This window comes from Perca flavescens, chromosome 14 (genome assembly GCF_004354835.1).
Source record: "Perca flavescens isolate YP-PL-M2 chromosome 14, PFLA_1.0, whole genome shotgun sequence".
NCBI classification, from domain to species: Eukaryota; Metazoa; Chordata; class Actinopteri; order Perciformes; family Percidae; genus Perca; species Perca flavescens.
In genome coordinates, this window is record NC_041344.1 from 21,753,354 (window position 1) to 21,771,906 (window position 18,553).

Here is an 18,553-nt window from a genome sequence, read left to right on the forward strand (position 1 = left end):
GGAGACTGCTGTTGGAGCAGTGTTTCCAAAGCCAATCAGCGAAATGACAGCTTGCACATACACACACAAACTACAGAGAGAGAGAAAGTGGTGAGAAACGTATAGAAAACCAAGTGTACATGGTGAAATGCTATGAAGATAGATAAAGGTGGATCTGTAAGCTATCCAATGTGGTTCAAGAACAGATTTCCTTCAGATGGAATGCAAGAGTTGTAAATTATTTTAAATGGTTCAAAATATTGAGAGATAGGGTTCAAAAGTATTGCAAAACATAAACAAGGATAACAATGAGATCACAAGAATGATAACATTTATTTTTAGTTTCTATTAATATCTATATTTAATCTACCTAAGCCCATTATTAAAGGTGTAAGGTTATTTGATAACCTTTAACAATAATTGATAGGTTCACTATTTAATGTTATTTTATGAACTTGTATTCTTAAATATAAACATAAACATTTTTAGTTTGCATTGCGTGTGTGCCTCTACAAGGTTGGACGGTTTATAATTGGCATGCGAAGCCTCCGCTCTGCTGCAGTCCAGCGTTTTTTAATCGTTTGCTGCATTCCAATGCACCTGATTATGATAAATCTATTGCAAGTGTAAGTTGAATGTGTTAATTTTGCGTGCGTAAAATGTTTCACATGTGCGTATTTATATTCACCAAATGCAGGCTACAGATCTACATTGTTTTTAAAAGAAAAGCTTTTGAAGGGGGGGAAGGGGGGAGACAGACAGAACAATGACCAGGCAGAAATTGTTTTTAAATTATCTTTTCATTTGTTTTTTATTTGAAATATAGTATAATACACAATAGTTTGGGCATACCAAGCAATTGATTCAATGCGATGACCCTGACCAGCTTTGCCCTGACAGCACACTTGAAAATGTAGCTTTTTATTTTCTTCAGACTGCAAGTACCAAAGGATCACGAGTCATGAAAATGACTGAAAAATATTCTGTTATGCGTATCAATATCAGACCGAAAAGGCCCGCTGCATATATATATATATATATATATATATATATATATATATATATATATATATATATATATATATATATATATATATATATATATATATATATGTGTATATACCTGTGTGAATATGTTGGGCGTGTACCTCAGTGCAACTCCACACGGATCCAGTGGACAAGCTTATCTCTCTGGTTTTGGCCTGCATTATCAATACTCCACTAATAGTTTCCAAAAATCAATAAGGAGAACATGGATTTGGGTGTTGAGAGATACGCAAAATATAAATAAGTATAGCCCTCATTTTGCAGACCACAGGAAAGACGAGAAAAGCTCGTTTTGAGGTCAGACCAGACTCAACACGGAATCCCAATAGCCTGCCTGTAATAATGGATTTTGACTTGGTTAGCCGTGGGATTAAAGGATATAGTAATTGAGTGGCTACAAAATAAATAAGCACACAAAACAGAAACACATTATATTCTCATCCGTTCGGACTCATTTGGTCACACCAATATATATTGTTATTAAAGTCATAGTCGCCATCATTCGAAATCCACCACTTCAAATTTTAAAAACAGAAATTTAGTTAAGCAAATCTTTTGATTACAAAATACACTGGGTCTGTCAATTAAGGACTGCTAATTTCTGCCCGCGTGAAAGGAAAATAAACAAGGCGTCTATGAGTTAATATTAACAAGGGCCCTCGCAAGCATAGTCTTGGAGTGGACAGAAAAATCATTTTCTACACGTTCCTCTAAACAGTCTCAAGAGCGAAATCAAAGTCCACAGACTGACTTAATTCATGCTCAGTCTTCAGGTATTTCAGATCTCAGGATAGTGTTGTCCTCGAACTTGAAATTAACCATTGAGCAGTGTTGTTGCTGCTGTCGCGGCCATTGTGGTACACTATGTACACAGCCGGAGAGTCAGTCTGTCTGTAAACGCAGTCAGTCCCACAGCAGGGGACCGTGGAAGCTGTGACGGTGCTGTGTTGGCCACTAAAGCAGTGGATTGGACGTATAATACTGTAATCTATCTCTGTTCAGTTTCTTCTCCTTCATGCGACGGTTCTGAAACCAAATCTTCACTTGTCGGTCGGTGAGGTTGAGCATCCGGGACAGTTGGAGGCGTTTCTCCTTATTAATGTACACACTGAAAAAGAATTCTCTTTCAAGTTCTCTGATCTGATATTTGGAATAGGGGCACCTTTTCTTGCGGATCCTCTGTCCATCTGGAAGGCACAAAAAGAAAGTGTACCGGTCACAGAAAATATAAACATTTCAAATAAGCCATGACTATGTTACAAAAAGATTTACACGCCCTGGATGTTGCCCAGGTTATGCTTTGAGCGGATTTCCTCCACATAAAGCATTAATAGCATATTTCAACATTTCAAGTGTCATATAGGCCTATTAGTGATATTATATTACATTGGAAAGATTTCAAATCCAGTCGTGCTGGTTCGCTAGACGATACACTTGGGCTTTGACCTTTTCTAGCAAATGAAAACAACAAGCTCACTTTCAAATATTAGCAACTAAAAGCAACAGGAAAAATAGACCTTGTTGCGTTAGACAGTTTATATGCAAATATTAGTTTTATAGAACACATAAAGGGGGTAAATGCAGCCTACAAATGGGAACACCGAGTCCATGATTGGCTTTAACACAGGAGCTCATGTGTGCTAGACCTTAAACCAGAGGCAGAACCCTCATTACATGCAAGTGCTCTTTTAACGCTAAGAAACCGTGAAACAAGCACCGTTATAATACATGGAACCAACAGGTCTGTGTAAGAATTTGCATTCATAACTGGGAGCTTTTTCGAAACGTCAGGGAGTGTTAAAGAAAAATCCCCGGCCTCACGTCTTTCACGGCCAATTTCAATTCCAAACACGTGATCCTGCAGTTTATAACTAAGTTTTGTTGGGGGGTGGGGGGTCTACAGGCCCTCTATAAACCTTATATGCTTATAAAACAGCATATAAAAATGTTAACAGCAGCGCGCAGGATTGCAAACTTTCTCTCATAACCAATGCGCTGACTTTAATACGTACTGCTGCTGCTGGATTTCTCCTCATTGTTTCCCGAAGATAACTCCGGGCTGCTGGTCTCATCCCGTGGCTCCTTCGCCTCTGTATCCCTGCACGACGGTGCTTCCTCCGGCGCAGAGCTGGGCTGCTTGGTCGCCGTTTTGTCCCCTGAGTAGCCATTTGTCGAGGAGCTTTCCGACGCGTTCCCGTACGCAGTTTCGTAAAACTGGTCGAAGACTTGTGGCAGCACGCCATTTCTACCCACGTTCCCGTAGAAATTGGTGGCAGCAGAGCCGGCGCTCGTATGGTGGTGGTGGTGGTGGTGATAGGCGGCTGCGGCTGCTGCGGGGCTGTTTTTACCAAACATGTCCCCTACGACGGCACTTTGAGCTGAAAGACAGTCCCGGTGCACCATGTCCTCCGCGGTGGGATAGCCATGGGGCAAGTTCCCCCGGTGCGGCCATTTACCGGACGCTTCAATGGCATAGTCCCTGAACGTCACCTCTCTGACGGGTTGAACCTGTGGTAGGTTAGAGGAGTAGGAGTATGTCATGGGGCGGGTGGACGGGGTCTGGGATAAAAACGAGGGAAGACCGGAGAAATCAGCCCCCGCCGACACGTAGTAAGTGCAACTGGGCAAATACATGTTCGATCCGACGGGGACCCTTTCGTCAAAATCCATCATCGTAGTTCACCCTCTACTATAACTCTATGTTGGGGTTTGATTCCTCTATAACCGCCCTGAACATGGCTCTGAAGCGCCGTGCCTCTTTGAAGCAGGTTCGCTAAGCAGAAATTTGGAGACGTAGGCTGACGTGGAGAGCCATCTCCATCCACTCCACGGAGGAGGAGGCCACGTGACCACGCGGCAGAAATTGACAGATTTTCAGGCTGTGTGTGTGTGTGTGTGTGTGTGTGTGTGTGTGTGTGTGTGTGTGTGTGTGTGTGTGTGTGTGTGTGTGTGTGTGTGTGTGTGTGTGTGTGTGTGTGTGTGTGTGTGTGTGTGTGTGGGAAAGAGAAAGAGTGTGTGTAGGAGTGTAAGAGACATGACTGTGTGTCCTAAAGCTTGACATTGGTGGTTTATCGCCTTAAGAATGAATTCCTTAACATGCAACGAAGTCCGAAGAAGAGAAAACTATAATTACATGCTAGATGTTAAAAGAAAGAGGAAATATGGATTTCAATCGAAGCTTTAGCCACAATATCGATATCAATTTCCCAGATGTTTTGTGTTTTTCCACACTATCTGCGTGCGTAATTGAAGATTTTCAGTTTTCCTTGTGTTGTACACAATGCGTGAAAAATAAAGGGATTCTGCAAGATTACTTGTCCGAATCCTACCTGAAAACAACATCAACTAAACCAGCATTACTGTGCATAGATAAAATGGACCTGAATGCGAGGAAGGAGACAGCCTTATCTCATAAGTCTGCTTTTAGAAACCTCTTAGTCATCATCATTTGGTGGTTTTACAACATAGCATTTGGCCCAGTGTGCATTTGGTTATCAGGGTCATGTTCAAAGTAGCGGCTAATGTTTCAACTGGCTACAGCCTTGTGTTAGTATCAGTATAACAAAGACAAAACTGACATTTTGACTAAATAAATACAGGATACGGTTTCAAAAAATGTATAATGAACAGAATACAAATATAAGGGAAACCTAGAAAATGAAATTGTGGTGGTCTGTAAAACCTCACACCAATAAACAAGCGTTTTAAATTGTAAAAATGTTTTATTGTAATATTTTGTATTTACTTGTGTGTAACATCATAAGAACCCGACATATACTTCTCAGTAAAGACCAGAGGCTCACTGAAGAATTGATCCATAATCTAATAGTCTGCTCCAATAGTCAAATGTAACAATCTCTTTAGAATACTACTTATATTCTATTTTTGAATTATCCTTATTGTACTGTTCTGTTTTGTCTCATTTGAACATTTAATGGATCCAATAAAAGCTCGAAAAGTCGCAACATTCATGCATGCTCCACTTTTACGCACGGCTATTTGTTTACGTTTTAGTGCAACTATTCAAATGTTCGTCGTCCAGAAGACATATTCCAGAAATAAGCAAGACAATTTTACATTTTGATGAATAATAATTTCCATTACATCTATTTTCTTATTTTTTTCCTATGTATTCCCATTACGCATGTAGTCTATACCTATGCGTAAATCCATACACACATACACACACAATCGAGGAGAAAACATTATTCTAAACGGATCATGTTGGTGCAGGATTTTAAAATACCTTTAGCAGTATTTCACATGTATAGCTAGAAATAAGCTACATTATTTTTCGAGTATGCATTTTAAAATCCTGATTGTGAATGACTTTAATATCGTGATATAAATTGCCATACATAAATGTGCTAATCATTTTTGCTTACAGTTGTACTTTCCACTGAGACTAAAGCAAATTAAGACAATACATATTTTTTAATTAATCAATTTCTTTGATTTGGTAAACATGCCCCAGTGCACATTCCCTGGCACTCTGCTCTGAGGCCACCGTGGAGCTTGATTTGGAAAGGCTGCAACCTGACTCTAATGTGCTGTGAATGAGAGACCTGAGCTCGGATTAAGACCGCCGCGGCTGGCCTGGCCTCACAACCCGATGTGCACAGGGGATCCAAGGGGCTCCTTATGGCACATGTGAAACACAACCTTAAAATATCACACACACTAAGACGGTGCAACCACCAACTAACGCCCTGTGAGTGAATCAAAACAGGAAAAGACATGCAGCCTGTGCTATCCACCGTCCTGCTTGCAGACCATTTTATTTGGATAAATTGCAGAGGCACAAACAACTCGAGTGTGTGCGACCACACGCTCCGCCTCTCAGTCAATCCAGACAAATTCTATGACTTGTGCTGAAGCTTTTAAGCTGTAATTGAGCACAGGATGCAAAACCAAAGCCAGCTCTGTACAGACCTGCGTTTTTATAGCTGCTATAGTATTCTGCTGCGTTTTTTTTCTCCCCGGCCAGACAGACACCACAAAACAGGCCAAGCGTGAAAGGAAGTCGCCACCTCCACGGACCCAAAGTCAGCAGCTGAGGATTTTAAACGACATAGAAACATGTGTCTGTACACAACTAAGGTACGATATCTACTTACAATAAATGGGCCTATTTCTAGCCATTTGACTAAACAAATGGCACTTATCCTAAAAATAGAGACAAGCATAAACACGCCAATTTTATGTCAAATGTGTTTTGTATTAAAGGAAGTCTCTGTGCTAATCCTCTGGACATCCTTCTTGTGCAGCTTTTGGTCATCAAAACAGCAGTCTGGCGCTGCGTAAAATCTCTCAAAGCCAAAGCTTTGTCTGTACGGTCGACTTCAAGTTCGGGGGAGGGAGAGGGTCCTTTACAGAGAGCAAAGGGCCCTCTGTGCCCCGGATGGAGTTCCTTTAATTGCTTTTGCATTTACGCAGGCTTAAGGTTACACGATTGTTCGATAATGTGATCGTGTAACTCTGAGCTGAGGAAAAGTTTCACCTTCACACTAATACATCATGACAGATGTAGGGCCCTAATGTACTGCATGGTGTATGTTTGATCGTATCTCTAAATAGTAAACCATTGATACTAACTCAAACTGTTTGGGAGAATTGTTCTCATTAAAACACCTTAGGTTTATAATAAGTCCGATATTCGCTTTTAGGCAAAGACGACTTTCAGTTTATATTTGGGACAAACCAGGAAGCATAGATAAAGATAAACATTAATGCACTGACTTTTGGTAATAAATGACCACGAGCGACTATGAAAGAGATTTGATATGGAGATAGAAAGAATCAGTGTAAACAGGGACACTGTTTTCTTACATGTGTGAACAGCATCATAGAGGCTTTAGCCAGCCCCTAGCTGCTATTGTTACTCATCCAAAGTTCAGAAACCACTGAACAGAAATCCTACATATAAATGTTTAGTTTTTTACTCAATCATGAATTGCTGTGGTTTTATCTTGTATGTCTTTTTTTTCTTTTCTTTGTATTGCAATGGACCATCTCTTGAGTCTGAAATATAGTTCGAAATGAAACTCCCTAGCTATGTTTTCGTAGCGCGCACACACAGATACACATTTGGTTAATGCTATTAGGATTAAACCAAACCCTAAACGCAAACCATATTAACACAACATATTCGACAGTGATAGAAGCCCAGTGGTTTTGTCAGGAACAGAATGCGACAATCCGTGTGCCATAAAACCTTGTTAGACAACAAGTAAACAATCAAGTGTGGGGAGGATCTGAAAGTAAGGTTTAACGCCGCGTCAGGTACTGCAGGCCTATAGGCTGTAAAGGAGGCTAAATAGGCGCATTCATGGTCTTGCAAAGAAACCTCCTGTAGTTTAAGTCTTCAAGTGAAATAAAAAAAGCCCCAGAGCTTTAGTAGCTACAGGCCGGGTTTTTTTTGTTTTCATTTTATGGTCGAAAAATAGGCCACCACACCTGCACCTCAAAGCATCTTTTGACTATATTATTTATCTCGAAATGAGAACACCGTCTTTAGTGTGCTGAGCAGGAGGCAAAAAGCTACACAGGCAGTGGCTATACAATAAGAAGACGGATGGTAACTGTGACTTTCGATGCACACACTATTACACATACATTAAAAGATCACAAAATACAACTTAAATAAACATGGTTTGTAATGCACACGTCGCAACACAGTTGTCTGAGCTAATTAATACATGGGTATACTTTTCAGACAAAACATTCATTAAAAATCTAAATTTAATAGTTTTTTAACTTTTCCTTTGCATATTTACATGATGATATTTTTTGAAGTGTTTTTGAACTTGAATGGAGCATGATCTTGCTAAACTGTTATGCTGCTGATTACATTGATACAGTTGCTGGGAGATTATTAAACCATCAGACTGAAACTTGAAACAATCAGAGCTTTGCACTTAGTTGCGAACAAATGAACAAGCAGGAATATATATCAGTAAATTTGAACCTGATTTAGCGAACATCTGTTGATTTATCCACAGGTGACAGAAATGTGAGCCGACAGCGATGGCGACGACTGATGCGGACCACACAGAGGCCGTGCAGGGAAACTGACCAACTCCACGGTCAACGGGAGCACCTCTGACTCACCAATGGAGACTAACAATGCTGGATCAGCCTGCAGAGGGTATCCTGGGAAACAAGGCGTCAGCAGGAGCGGGCCTGCATGGACAAAAGGACATTAACTACACTTCAGTGGGGGAATACATGAAATTATACAAAGGAAAAAAGATTAGAGGGAAAAGAAAGACAGAAAGTTTAACTACAGTGATAGGGGTTCAACTTATTTTGAAAACGGAACCCACAACGTACAAACGGCGTCAGAAACCCCTGAACACAAAAAACAAACACATTCAAAGCATTAGAAATTGAATTTCCAATTAAATGCCAGTCCTCTGTATGCGCATGCTCAAAAAAGAAATTTCAATAATTTTAACAAAGACGAGTCTAAAAGGGATTGAGCCTGGGTGACAGTACCTTGTTTTGTTTAAAGGGTGTTTTTCCTCCCTTGGATACTATGGTTTAAAGAAATAAATAATACTAGATGTTTGGTTGGTTTTTAGCATTTCTGCATTTGACCTTATGTGATCTCCCACAATATAAAATAATAATAGTTCAGTCGCAGGTGCTAACGTGGCATTTGGACAATGTTAAGGTCAAACCAACGCAGTATATTTTGATAGGAAATTTCTAAAATTAGATGCCATTGCAGTTTTTAATTAAGGATGTTTGAAAATATCGGTAAACGGTCAAATACACAGCATATATCTGCGTCAACTGGAGCATTTAGATTAAGTATATCCTGACTCATGCTTAACACGTTCATTCGATTGAACGTCCAACTTCAACGAAAACGTAAACGCAGAATTAGCCTACATTTCTCGCTCCGGAATATTATTGTATAATCACTTTTGTCCCGCAGTTTTTCCATAAAATGTAACTAAGTAGCCTACATTTACTCAAGTGCTGTAGCTACTTATTTTGAAGTACTTGTACTTTATACGCACTCCACTACATTTCTAGAGGGAAATATTGTACTTTTTACTCCACTACATTTAATTGACAGCTCAACTTACTTTGCAGATTTAGATTATTAATACAAAACATAAATCAACTAATAAATTATGATGACATATTACAGATTAAGATACACAGCAGTAGCCTTTATAAAATGGTTCAAATGTGTCCCACCTTTACCTGCAACAAAAGTGAAAGTAAAGTAAAGTAAAGTAAAGTGATGAAAACATTAATGCATCAGTAATTACAATCAAGTAGTATAATATGTATTATTCTGAACTGGACCTTTATGCATAATGAGTGCTTTACTCTTGTATATTTTTGCTGCTTTGAATACTTTTGTACTTTTACAAAAATAAAGCTTTGATACAGGACTTGTAATTGAGTAAGTCTACACTGTGGTATTGCTAGTTTTACTTAAGTAGAGTCAAATATCTGAGTACTTCTTCTACCACTGATATGTTCTTTATCCAAGCTCAAATAATGATGCACGTATCTCGACTATTGTTATTTTGGTTCCATTCATAGATCATAAATGGGTGGACACCAAATCATCATACAATAACTAACTCTATAAAAAAAGTCTCACGGATTGTACAGTAGTTCAACCAATGATCTATTTTACTTGGGGAAAAAACCCAAACATGGGAAAAGGGTGGCATTAGACCTTGAATCCATTTATTTTGGACTAAAACAGTAATTATGTCATATCAAACTATTGTCTAGACAGGATACGAATTTATATGCGCTTTTTAAAACATTTCAAGTCAACCAGATTCCCACCGCATTTTGTAAACACTTTCCAAATCAAATTGAAATCAAACAGGCCTATTCAATAAAAAAAAGCATACTTTCTGATGCACAAAATGGCCCTATACTATATTTTGTCAGTTTATGTTAATTATTTGGTTATAATCAAAGTGAAATGTGGATTTTGTATTGAGGGAATTTAGGGAAACAAAAGCCACGTGAAGCAAACAGACCCTCTGCCTCCACTGTAATCCCTTACGCATACACGCTGCTTACATATTTCCTTTAAAAGCATAAAGTCCATACACCCTTCATAAATGAACACAGTAAATTATTTGGCATTTATATTTCAAACATGAGATCAGGACAGAAAACAACCGTCTGTGGAAGAAAAAGGCGCCGACCGAGGCTTTCACATAATCTCGGTCAAGTGCTTCCATTTGACCGCTGTCACGGTCTTGGATAAACGCATGTCTGCTCAGGTCTTTGTGGTGTATTACGAGATTATCTTCCAAACTCGTGCTCTCAAGCCTAACCAGAGCTGTATTGTTAAGTGACTATAGGTTGCAGGCCTAGCCACCATTACGCACAGAGACAGCGAAGGTCAATGTAAAGAGCAATGCCCGGTGTTGGCCTTGTCTGTGTTCTACACGTCTGGTAGGCAGACGGGAGACATACCGGGCTGCTTATTGGATATGTGGTCTAATCTGAAACCTCACAAGGTATATGAGTTTAAACAGAGTTTCTGCCTAAACTATAGAGGCCTACAGACTTTCTGAGGATGCAAAACAGTCTTTACAATTAATTTGACGATAAGAAAACATGACCTGGTTATTTCTTTAAAAATGCCATTTTCACTGTTGGTGTAACATGGAACTGAATACGAAAATGTATGCTTTTAAATAGCCTATATGTTTGAAAGCGCTCCTTAACATAGGCCTATGCCTACAATTAAACCATTTCCTTCTTACTTCAATTCCTTCCATTTTTAAAGTAAATAAGAGATTAATTGAACCATTTTTGAGTACTTAAGTTAACTGTAATTCACTATGTTTGCCTTAGTGTGGCGGCAGAACTCAATTTTTTTGGCTGACCCATCAGGAGGAGGAGTAGGAGGAGGAGGAGGGGGGGGGGGGGGGGAGGCGGAGCATTGTACTGTGAGCTTTGGACTGTCACGTTATGTGTCAGAGTGGAGGCGGGACACGAGGCTTGTTTTGGTTCTCAGAGAGCCAATAAAACGCTGCTGTGCTACCTCGCAGCCAATGAGCTGCCTCGCCGAACACGTCACTGCAGTAAACTTCCGCTCTGAAGCTTCGGCTCTTCCGCTTTTTCGTGTTTCTGGAGTACAGGATGTACTGAGCAGTCAGACATCACACTTTACTCCCATCTCTGAGTTTATTGTAGGCTATAACACGTGCGCGCCCCGCCGTGCCTACGTCACAGGACGTGGGAGCAGGGCGACTACATTCCGTGCTCGCGGACGTACTGGCTCACATTTCTGGGGTGTTTCTCTCAATCAGCCAGCTGGCCATGTGCATATCATAAACACAGGATATCAGACTACTCAGTTTTAAAATATTTTAGGCTTTAGTTGACTGTAAATAATCCCGAAAACATGTTTGTTTAGGCTACTTAATATTTTACAAGTAGGCTAAACTAGGAAATGCAACTCTCATAATAATGACTAAAGACCTATTACAAATGTGTTGAAAAGACAAACACCTATTAAGATGAGATATGAGACATTAAAAATATAGCCTAAGTCAAATAAATAAAAACTAAATAGCTTCTATTGATCACATTATTAAGCATCACTACAACTACGAATTATACTAACATAGCATATGCATAATAATAATAACCTGATAAAAACCCAGGTTCTGTATGGATTTATAGTATGTTTAAGTCAATTTGAGTCAAAAGAACGATGACAATCAGTCTTCTATATCTTATCTTTAGTGAGTAATGCCAGTCACGTTTAGGTTTCTTAGCACAAAGCAAAAACAAATAAACACATTAAATTAAATGAGTAAGCCATGCGCTATCAATTACTGGGATAAGTAAAATATATAAACTGCACATATGAGCCTTATGTACAGTTTAAGCTGCTTGAAATTAGAGAAGACATTGCCTATGGCGGATGAAGCTGTTTCAGTTAACAAAATGAGCTAAAACAGTTGTATCACCAAGCAAATCAGCCTAACAGGTGGGAAAGCCAGCTAAAAGGAGCTGGAGCTCTGAATGAGGACGGATTTGGTTTCATGACTGACATTTGACTGCCAGTAAGATTGAATCATATGCATTAATGCCGCCAAAACAGCATTGTGGGAAGATGCGTTTTTGGCTGCATCTGCTTTACAACTGCATTTAGTCACTCAAAAGGAAAATCTTTTAGAACAAGTAAGTATTCACATTACGTTATTATCGACGGTGAACGACGGAGTGACGGCGACGGAGCAAATACGTTTCAAAAGCATACTTTTTTTTCCAAAACCACAAAACTGCCAGCAAAGGTTAAAATTAATTCAGATTAAATCTAAAGTGCGACTCCGTTCATACAGCACCAATATTCATATAGGTAAAGGCCGTATGTTTTAAAGACATTTCCACGAATCGTCCAGAAAACGTAGCCTAGTAATATCAAGTTAAATTTAAAAAAAATCTAAAAATATTTTCGTCACAGTGACCGAGTTTAATTTTCGCGTGATTATATTTTGCACTTTATTTGGGATTAATCCCCAAATCACGGAAAAACTACAGAACTGGAACTATATTCAAATAAATACATCATTATTTCACTCCATTCTGAGATGTTTGTGTGTGTGTGTGTGTGTGTGTGTGTGTGTGTCCGTCCTACTCATTTAAAAAAAAAAAATCTACCAAAAAGAAGGTATCTAATAATTATAATGTGTAGTTGGACAAAGTAGATTGACACCTGGCCTCCTGCGTCGTTTGAAACCAGTCGCCTAAATATCGTTAGGGATTCAAGCTGACAAATCTATTTGTCCTTTTTTTTGCGGGAATAAAAGATGAAAACCTTTTAACGTAAAGACAAAACAGCTGCATCTCAGTAAACCCAATGCTTTAAGTCGATGTAAACAGAGTCATTTATTAAAAGGGCGACTAGCATTTATAAAGTAACCCTGAAGCGAATAGATTTTACCTTGAACATGCATTAATGAATAAAACAGAAGCACTAAGAAATACATTTGGAGTAAAAAATACACACGTTCACCTCAATGTCCTTCAAGATTAATTTTCCTTGGAATAATTTCAATATTTAGCCGATTATTTGCATTGTATAGTCACACTAACAATGAGTGAGGGGGTAATTTGTTTTCTGTTTGATATAGACTGGGTTCATTTATAAAATGACGAGTTTTTCCTGGACACTCCACCAGCGTCAGTTTACCACGGCTGCTGTCTCGGTCAAAGTCAAAATACTGAATATTATAGAATTAAATAAAAATTATAATACATGAAATTGGGCTACTATTATTATTCGTATTATTCAGTATATCTTTAAACTATGTATGGGATGATTTGTCCACTGAAAAACCACTTGAGTGTACCACAAAGTCGCCACTAGATGGCAATGTCAGCCTATATTCCAACACAGACCAGCCTAAACTGATTGATTTCCTCTTTTCCCAGAGCCAAACAGAACTCTACTACACATTGCAAATATTGGACTTTCAAAATAGAAATTTGCATTAAGTATATCCGGATAAAGAAAGCTCCTACAAACCCGGCAAAGCCTCTACACCCATTCACTATTGAAACCATATGCCACATGCAGCGTATGGGCCTTAAAGAGCATCTGAAAGTGTAACGATAATGGAGGAGCAAATTCTTCAAAAAGATGAAGTGGTTGTGTGTAAACCGATAAACTGAGCTGTCATCATAGCCTCATGCAATGCAAAGGATCTATGTTCAACATAATGCCGTGGATAAAATTCAACCAAGTCCATATTTTATTGGGACGGACTTTAACACCGACAGACTGACTCACACACACACACACACACACACACACACACACACACACACACACACACACACACACATATATAACCATCATGCCGGAATTTACTTTATATACAACCACATTAATACGTACACATTATAAAAAGCTATGAGTGATATGAACACATTTCCCACGATTATCTAAGCATTATAATAAGAATTGCACCATGGATTGGATATGAATGAGAGCACGGGTTCATATGATAAGACTAAACTTCATACAAGCTAAGCATGTGAGTAGGTTTAAAAAAAAAAAAAAAGCTAGGAGAGATTAATATTTAACTCCCAAGGTCCAAATCCATAACACCGTCACTTCCTGTGAATCTTCTCTTTTGTTTTTATCACTCTCGTTAAAGTTGCAGATAAAGGCGTAGCTCGGTGGCGCACAACTTTCTGAACTGGGGTCAGTTTTCATGTGTTGAGAGGGAGCATGCCAAAAATAAAAGTCACAAATGCTGCAGCTATACGTTTTCTCTTTTTTCCTCACTTGACTCCTTACACAATATTTAACAACAAGTGCAGGAAATAGAGGGTCCAGCATTTATAGGCCTCAGAAATTTTGTTCCAGAAGCTCCGGGAAATCATTTGGCAACATACAAATAAATCATATTCAGTCAGGAAGGAGTTTTATTGTTCCAATCCATGAGTCCAAGCATGTGTCTGTAGGTGTGTCTATGTAGGCCTCGTAGTTTATCTCCCACTGATATTGTCCGTAATAAAAAAAAAAAAACTAGCTGATGGGTTTCAATTTGTTGACAACTTTCTTCTCCTTCACGCGTCTGTTTTGAAACCAAATCGTGACCTGTCTCTCGGACAGGTTGGTCTGGGCAGATATCCTCCTCCTTTTGTCCTTCGTGATAAATTTATTGGCCGCGTACTCGCGCTCGAGTTCCTTCAGTTGCACCTTGGTGTATGGCACGCGCTTCTTTCTTCCACGTCGATAAGAGCCAGACTCTCCTCCGGCGTGGGACACCGCGTCTGAGAAAAAAAGGGACCAAATAAGCTGTGATGAGCTGCTTCTCAACAAGTGGTTTAGCTTCACATTTAACTTTCAATAAATAAAAATCTGCTTATAACTGAACCAAACATTTCCACTTGCTTTAAAATAAAATAAAATATTTCAAGATTTTCTGTGTAGAATTGTATGTTACATCCCTAAAACAAGGAAGGTAGGGATGAATATTCCGTGATAATGCCAGTTGCTTAATAATAAATAATAAAGTTGTAACATTTACACAGGAAACTTAATAAAAACACTGCGCTGAGATTATTTCCTCACTTCTTTTAAGTAAACGAAAAAAAATCAATACATTAATTCAGGTCATTTTGTATAGCTAAATTATCTGTTGGGCTGTAAGTCCTGCAGGTTGCGAAGCAACTGACATGTCATACACCCCATTCTATACAATGTGCATCCTGTTTGCTCTTCAAACCGCTCTGTCCTGTAAAGTGTGGACCCTGAGGGATGTAGCCTACCTGGTATGGAGGACTTCCACATGTGTCCTGGCTGCGGCTGCTCCTTGGCGCAGTAAACCTGGCCGTTCCAGCCGTTGGCGGCGAGCGTCCACGGTTGATAGCTCTCCATAGGCAGCAGGGACTCGTGTCTGGCCTCTGACGGCGCGCTGATAGTTGGCATCACAGGAACGTCCAGGTAACTGGGGACAGGTTGGTATGGGCCCGAAGAGTAGGTCGGGTAAAAAGCGAATTCCTTTGCCCGAGAGGTGAAGTCGTCGCCGGAGGCGGACGTGTCCATGTATTTCTCTCCATACGCGGAGGGGGGCTGCGCTCCGCAAGACTTTATGCTGCTGTGATGCGACATTCGGCACGGATAATAGCCACTACCGAAGTACCCATATGGCAGGGACGCGCTGGAAGAATTCTGAGCTGCAGAGCAAGGGCTGCACTGTTTCACTGGCTCGCCCATACTAGAGGTGGGCACGTCGCTGGACGAGTAAGCCGTGCTGGGTGCCAGAGACGCGGGGTGCGCCATCAGATTTCTACACTGGGTTGCAGCAAAGTTGCCACCAGCAAAACCCTCCATGTTCTTAGTCACTTCATCGGAACCGCCGCCGTTGTCGTAGAGGAACATCACCGACGGGTCGACCCAGCGAGGACGGAGGAGCAGTGACGTTGTCATAGCACGGCATCCAGCATTGAAGCTTCTGGCTCTTTTTAAAAAAGCCCAGAGACTGAGAAAAGGAGATACTGGTTCCCAGAGAGTAATGCCACTCTGACGCGCACAAGAGCGCGGAGGTTGCGCCGTCATTGGCCCAGATGTTATCACGTGACCAGGCTATGCAAAGAGGACGGTAAACATCACAGTACAGATAATTAAATGGAGAAAAATGCGGCGAAGTAAGGTGACCGTACCTATAAAGGGATTTAGCTTTCGTCGTGTCTGATTCAATTGAGATGGATGCTGTTCCTTTATTCTTAAAACGTAAGATACATACACTAGTAGCCTACCTTTTATTCATATTATGTTATATTTCAACATTTCAAATGCTTGAATTATAGGATATTAATAATTAATGTCTTAAAAGTGTTTGTTTTTTTGTCTGAAGCTCAAATAAGAGTCGATTTTTAATTAAAAAAAACAGCTATATTTATATGACTAATATGCATAGCCTTTTGGCCTTTACGCACGCACACTGACCAGCCTTTGTCTGCATCGCTACAGGACCTGCTCACAGCCATTTACCAAAGGAGATTCCCACTTACTCAAACAATGTTCAATTATGTTGTGTACCAATGTTGCCCATTATCCACAAGGAACTAAAAATATCTCTGCCGCCCGCTGACGCATACATTACATGTAGTACGGATACTTCCCCGTCCGTACTCTGTACAAAACAGCGCATTCAGTAAGGGATGTAGAAATGCTATAGAAAAGTAGAGTCGACATATTTCAAGTAATGCAATGTATTCATGTAAATGTTCCTCAAAACGCAATCAGAAACAGCTTCCCTTTGAATAGCCCCATGTCAATATAGGCCTAATAAAGAAAATCTGATAACATGTTGTAGGTGAATATTTCAGACACTACAGACTTCCGTTATGTTTACAATATGCAAAGATAGAAAACAGCTATGTGTTGGCAGTGCGTGCTTGTTTTTACGTATAGGAGGTAGACGCGGCTGGAGGCCAAGGTCAAGTTGAAAGTTGCTGTCTAGCCATCCAGCCTGTCGGGCTATTCAGGCTTTGAAGAAACCGTCTGAGCGCTTGAAAAGAACGGAAGAGGGGTGAGAATTCCTGTCCCAATGAAAGCTATTGGAGGACATTAACTTTTACTATCATTTTGTTTTCTCCAGCGTGTATTCTCACAAACTAGTCTGTACCCGCTTCACTTGGTTGGTGCTATAGCTACTTCTGTATCCCAGCGTTGGACATGTAAAAGGAATGCTGTTTTTTTTTATTTGCAGATCTTTTGGAGGTGTTTTTGGCAGATACGTGTGAAAATGATCTTGATCTCTGAAAAGAGGGGACGGGATAGACGTGTGTGTGTGTGTGTGTGTGTGTGTGTGTGTGTGTGTGTGTGTGTGTGTGTGTGTGTGTGTGTGTGTGTGTGTGTGTGTGTGTGTGTGTGTGTGTGTGTGTGTCTAGTCTGTTGGTTTGTGTTTACAACCAGTCGCTCTCTGTCTGTTCTGTAGGAAATGGAACTGGTGGAGCTTTCACTGGATTTGTTATCAGAGTTTCAAAATACAGCATGCGTTTGGGCCCAATTGAGTGTAATTTGGCTATGTTATCTGCTATTCAAGGATACACATCAAATAAACACAAGCAGTCACTCAAGTGTGTAAAACACGGATGCAGACGTTTGGTTTCCAGCCTATAGACGTATCATGTTTATGTATATCAGAAAAAGCTTCTTTGGTCTCACTGGTTTCCTTTGATATGTCAAAAGTTAAACTTCCATGCAGTAAATATCAACATACAATTAACTTAAACAACATGATACAGAAATTAAACAATAACCTAATATAAAATATCACAAACTACACGCCTAAAATGATTACCTGTTAACAATAATACATGCTTTTTACAGTTTTACGACAATGTTGTGAACCATTTGGGGTTTTGTGTTGTAGGCCCAGCACTGGGGAAAAAAAAGTACTGTGGAACTTTCAACAAAACAAAAGGCCGAGCAGAGGAGACAATGAAGGACCATGATTGAAAGGTTGTGTGTGTGTTATAGCACACACAAATATGTTGAAATGTACTTTATGTTTTGTCTGTGGGGGAGGTGCATCATTTCATTTTTGATATTTTGGAAATACGTGGGACTGCATACATGTTTATGTTTGTTATCTAAAGTAATTTGGTGGCGTTAATGTGTCAATTTGAATCCAAATAACAGACAATTATTATTTATTAATTATTAAATATCACGTTGTGTTTAATCAAATATATAAAAAAGAATAGCCTATAAAATACATGGCTTGATAAGTCATTAAACAGTGTTATAGCGCTTATTAGCCTACTTATTATAACAGGTGAGTGTTAATTGTGCAAACATGCAAGGATAGAATACAAATAATATAGCCTATATCTTCATTCTTACATTTGTATTGCAAAGACTACTCGTTCAATAAGTACTTTGTATTTAAAACGTTGCACTATTTCTCAAGTTTACAATGAATCAAACAAAGTGTAAGTATATGCAATATTCTTAATTATGTTGGAATATTTGTATTACCTTCGCGAGGAGAAATCC

At 39.5% G+C, this 18,553-nt stretch overlaps 2 protein-coding genes across 2 annotated transcripts; both read right to left on the reverse strand.

Annotated features, from left to right (window-relative positions):
- Positions 1 to 1,092: 1,092 nt before the first annotated feature.
- On the reverse strand, positions 1,093 to 3,862 carry hoxa11a (homeobox A11a). The gene is made up of 2 exons (XM_028596696.1): positions 3,039 to 3,862; positions 1,093 to 2,213 (listed from the first exon to the last, which is right to left on the reverse strand). The coding sequence occupies exons 1-2, from the start codon at positions 3,697 to 3,699 to the stop codon at positions 1,981 to 1,983; spliced, it is 894 nt and encodes a 297-aa protein (XP_028452497.1). The 5' UTR covers positions 3,700 to 3,862; the 3' UTR covers positions 1,093 to 1,980.
- A 10,223-nt stretch (positions 3,863 to 14,085) lies between these two features.
- hoxa13a (homeobox A13a) lies at positions 14,086 to 16,086 on the reverse strand. The gene is made up of 2 exons (XM_028596695.1): positions 15,316 to 16,086; positions 14,086 to 14,817 (listed from the first exon to the last, which is right to left on the reverse strand). Exons 1-2 carry the CDS (start codon positions 15,974 to 15,976, stop codon positions 14,570 to 14,572), a joined length of 909 nt encoding a protein of 302 aa, XP_028452496.1. The 5' UTR covers positions 15,977 to 16,086; the 3' UTR covers positions 14,086 to 14,569.
- Between the last annotated feature and the right edge of the window lie 2,467 nt (positions 16,087 to 18,553).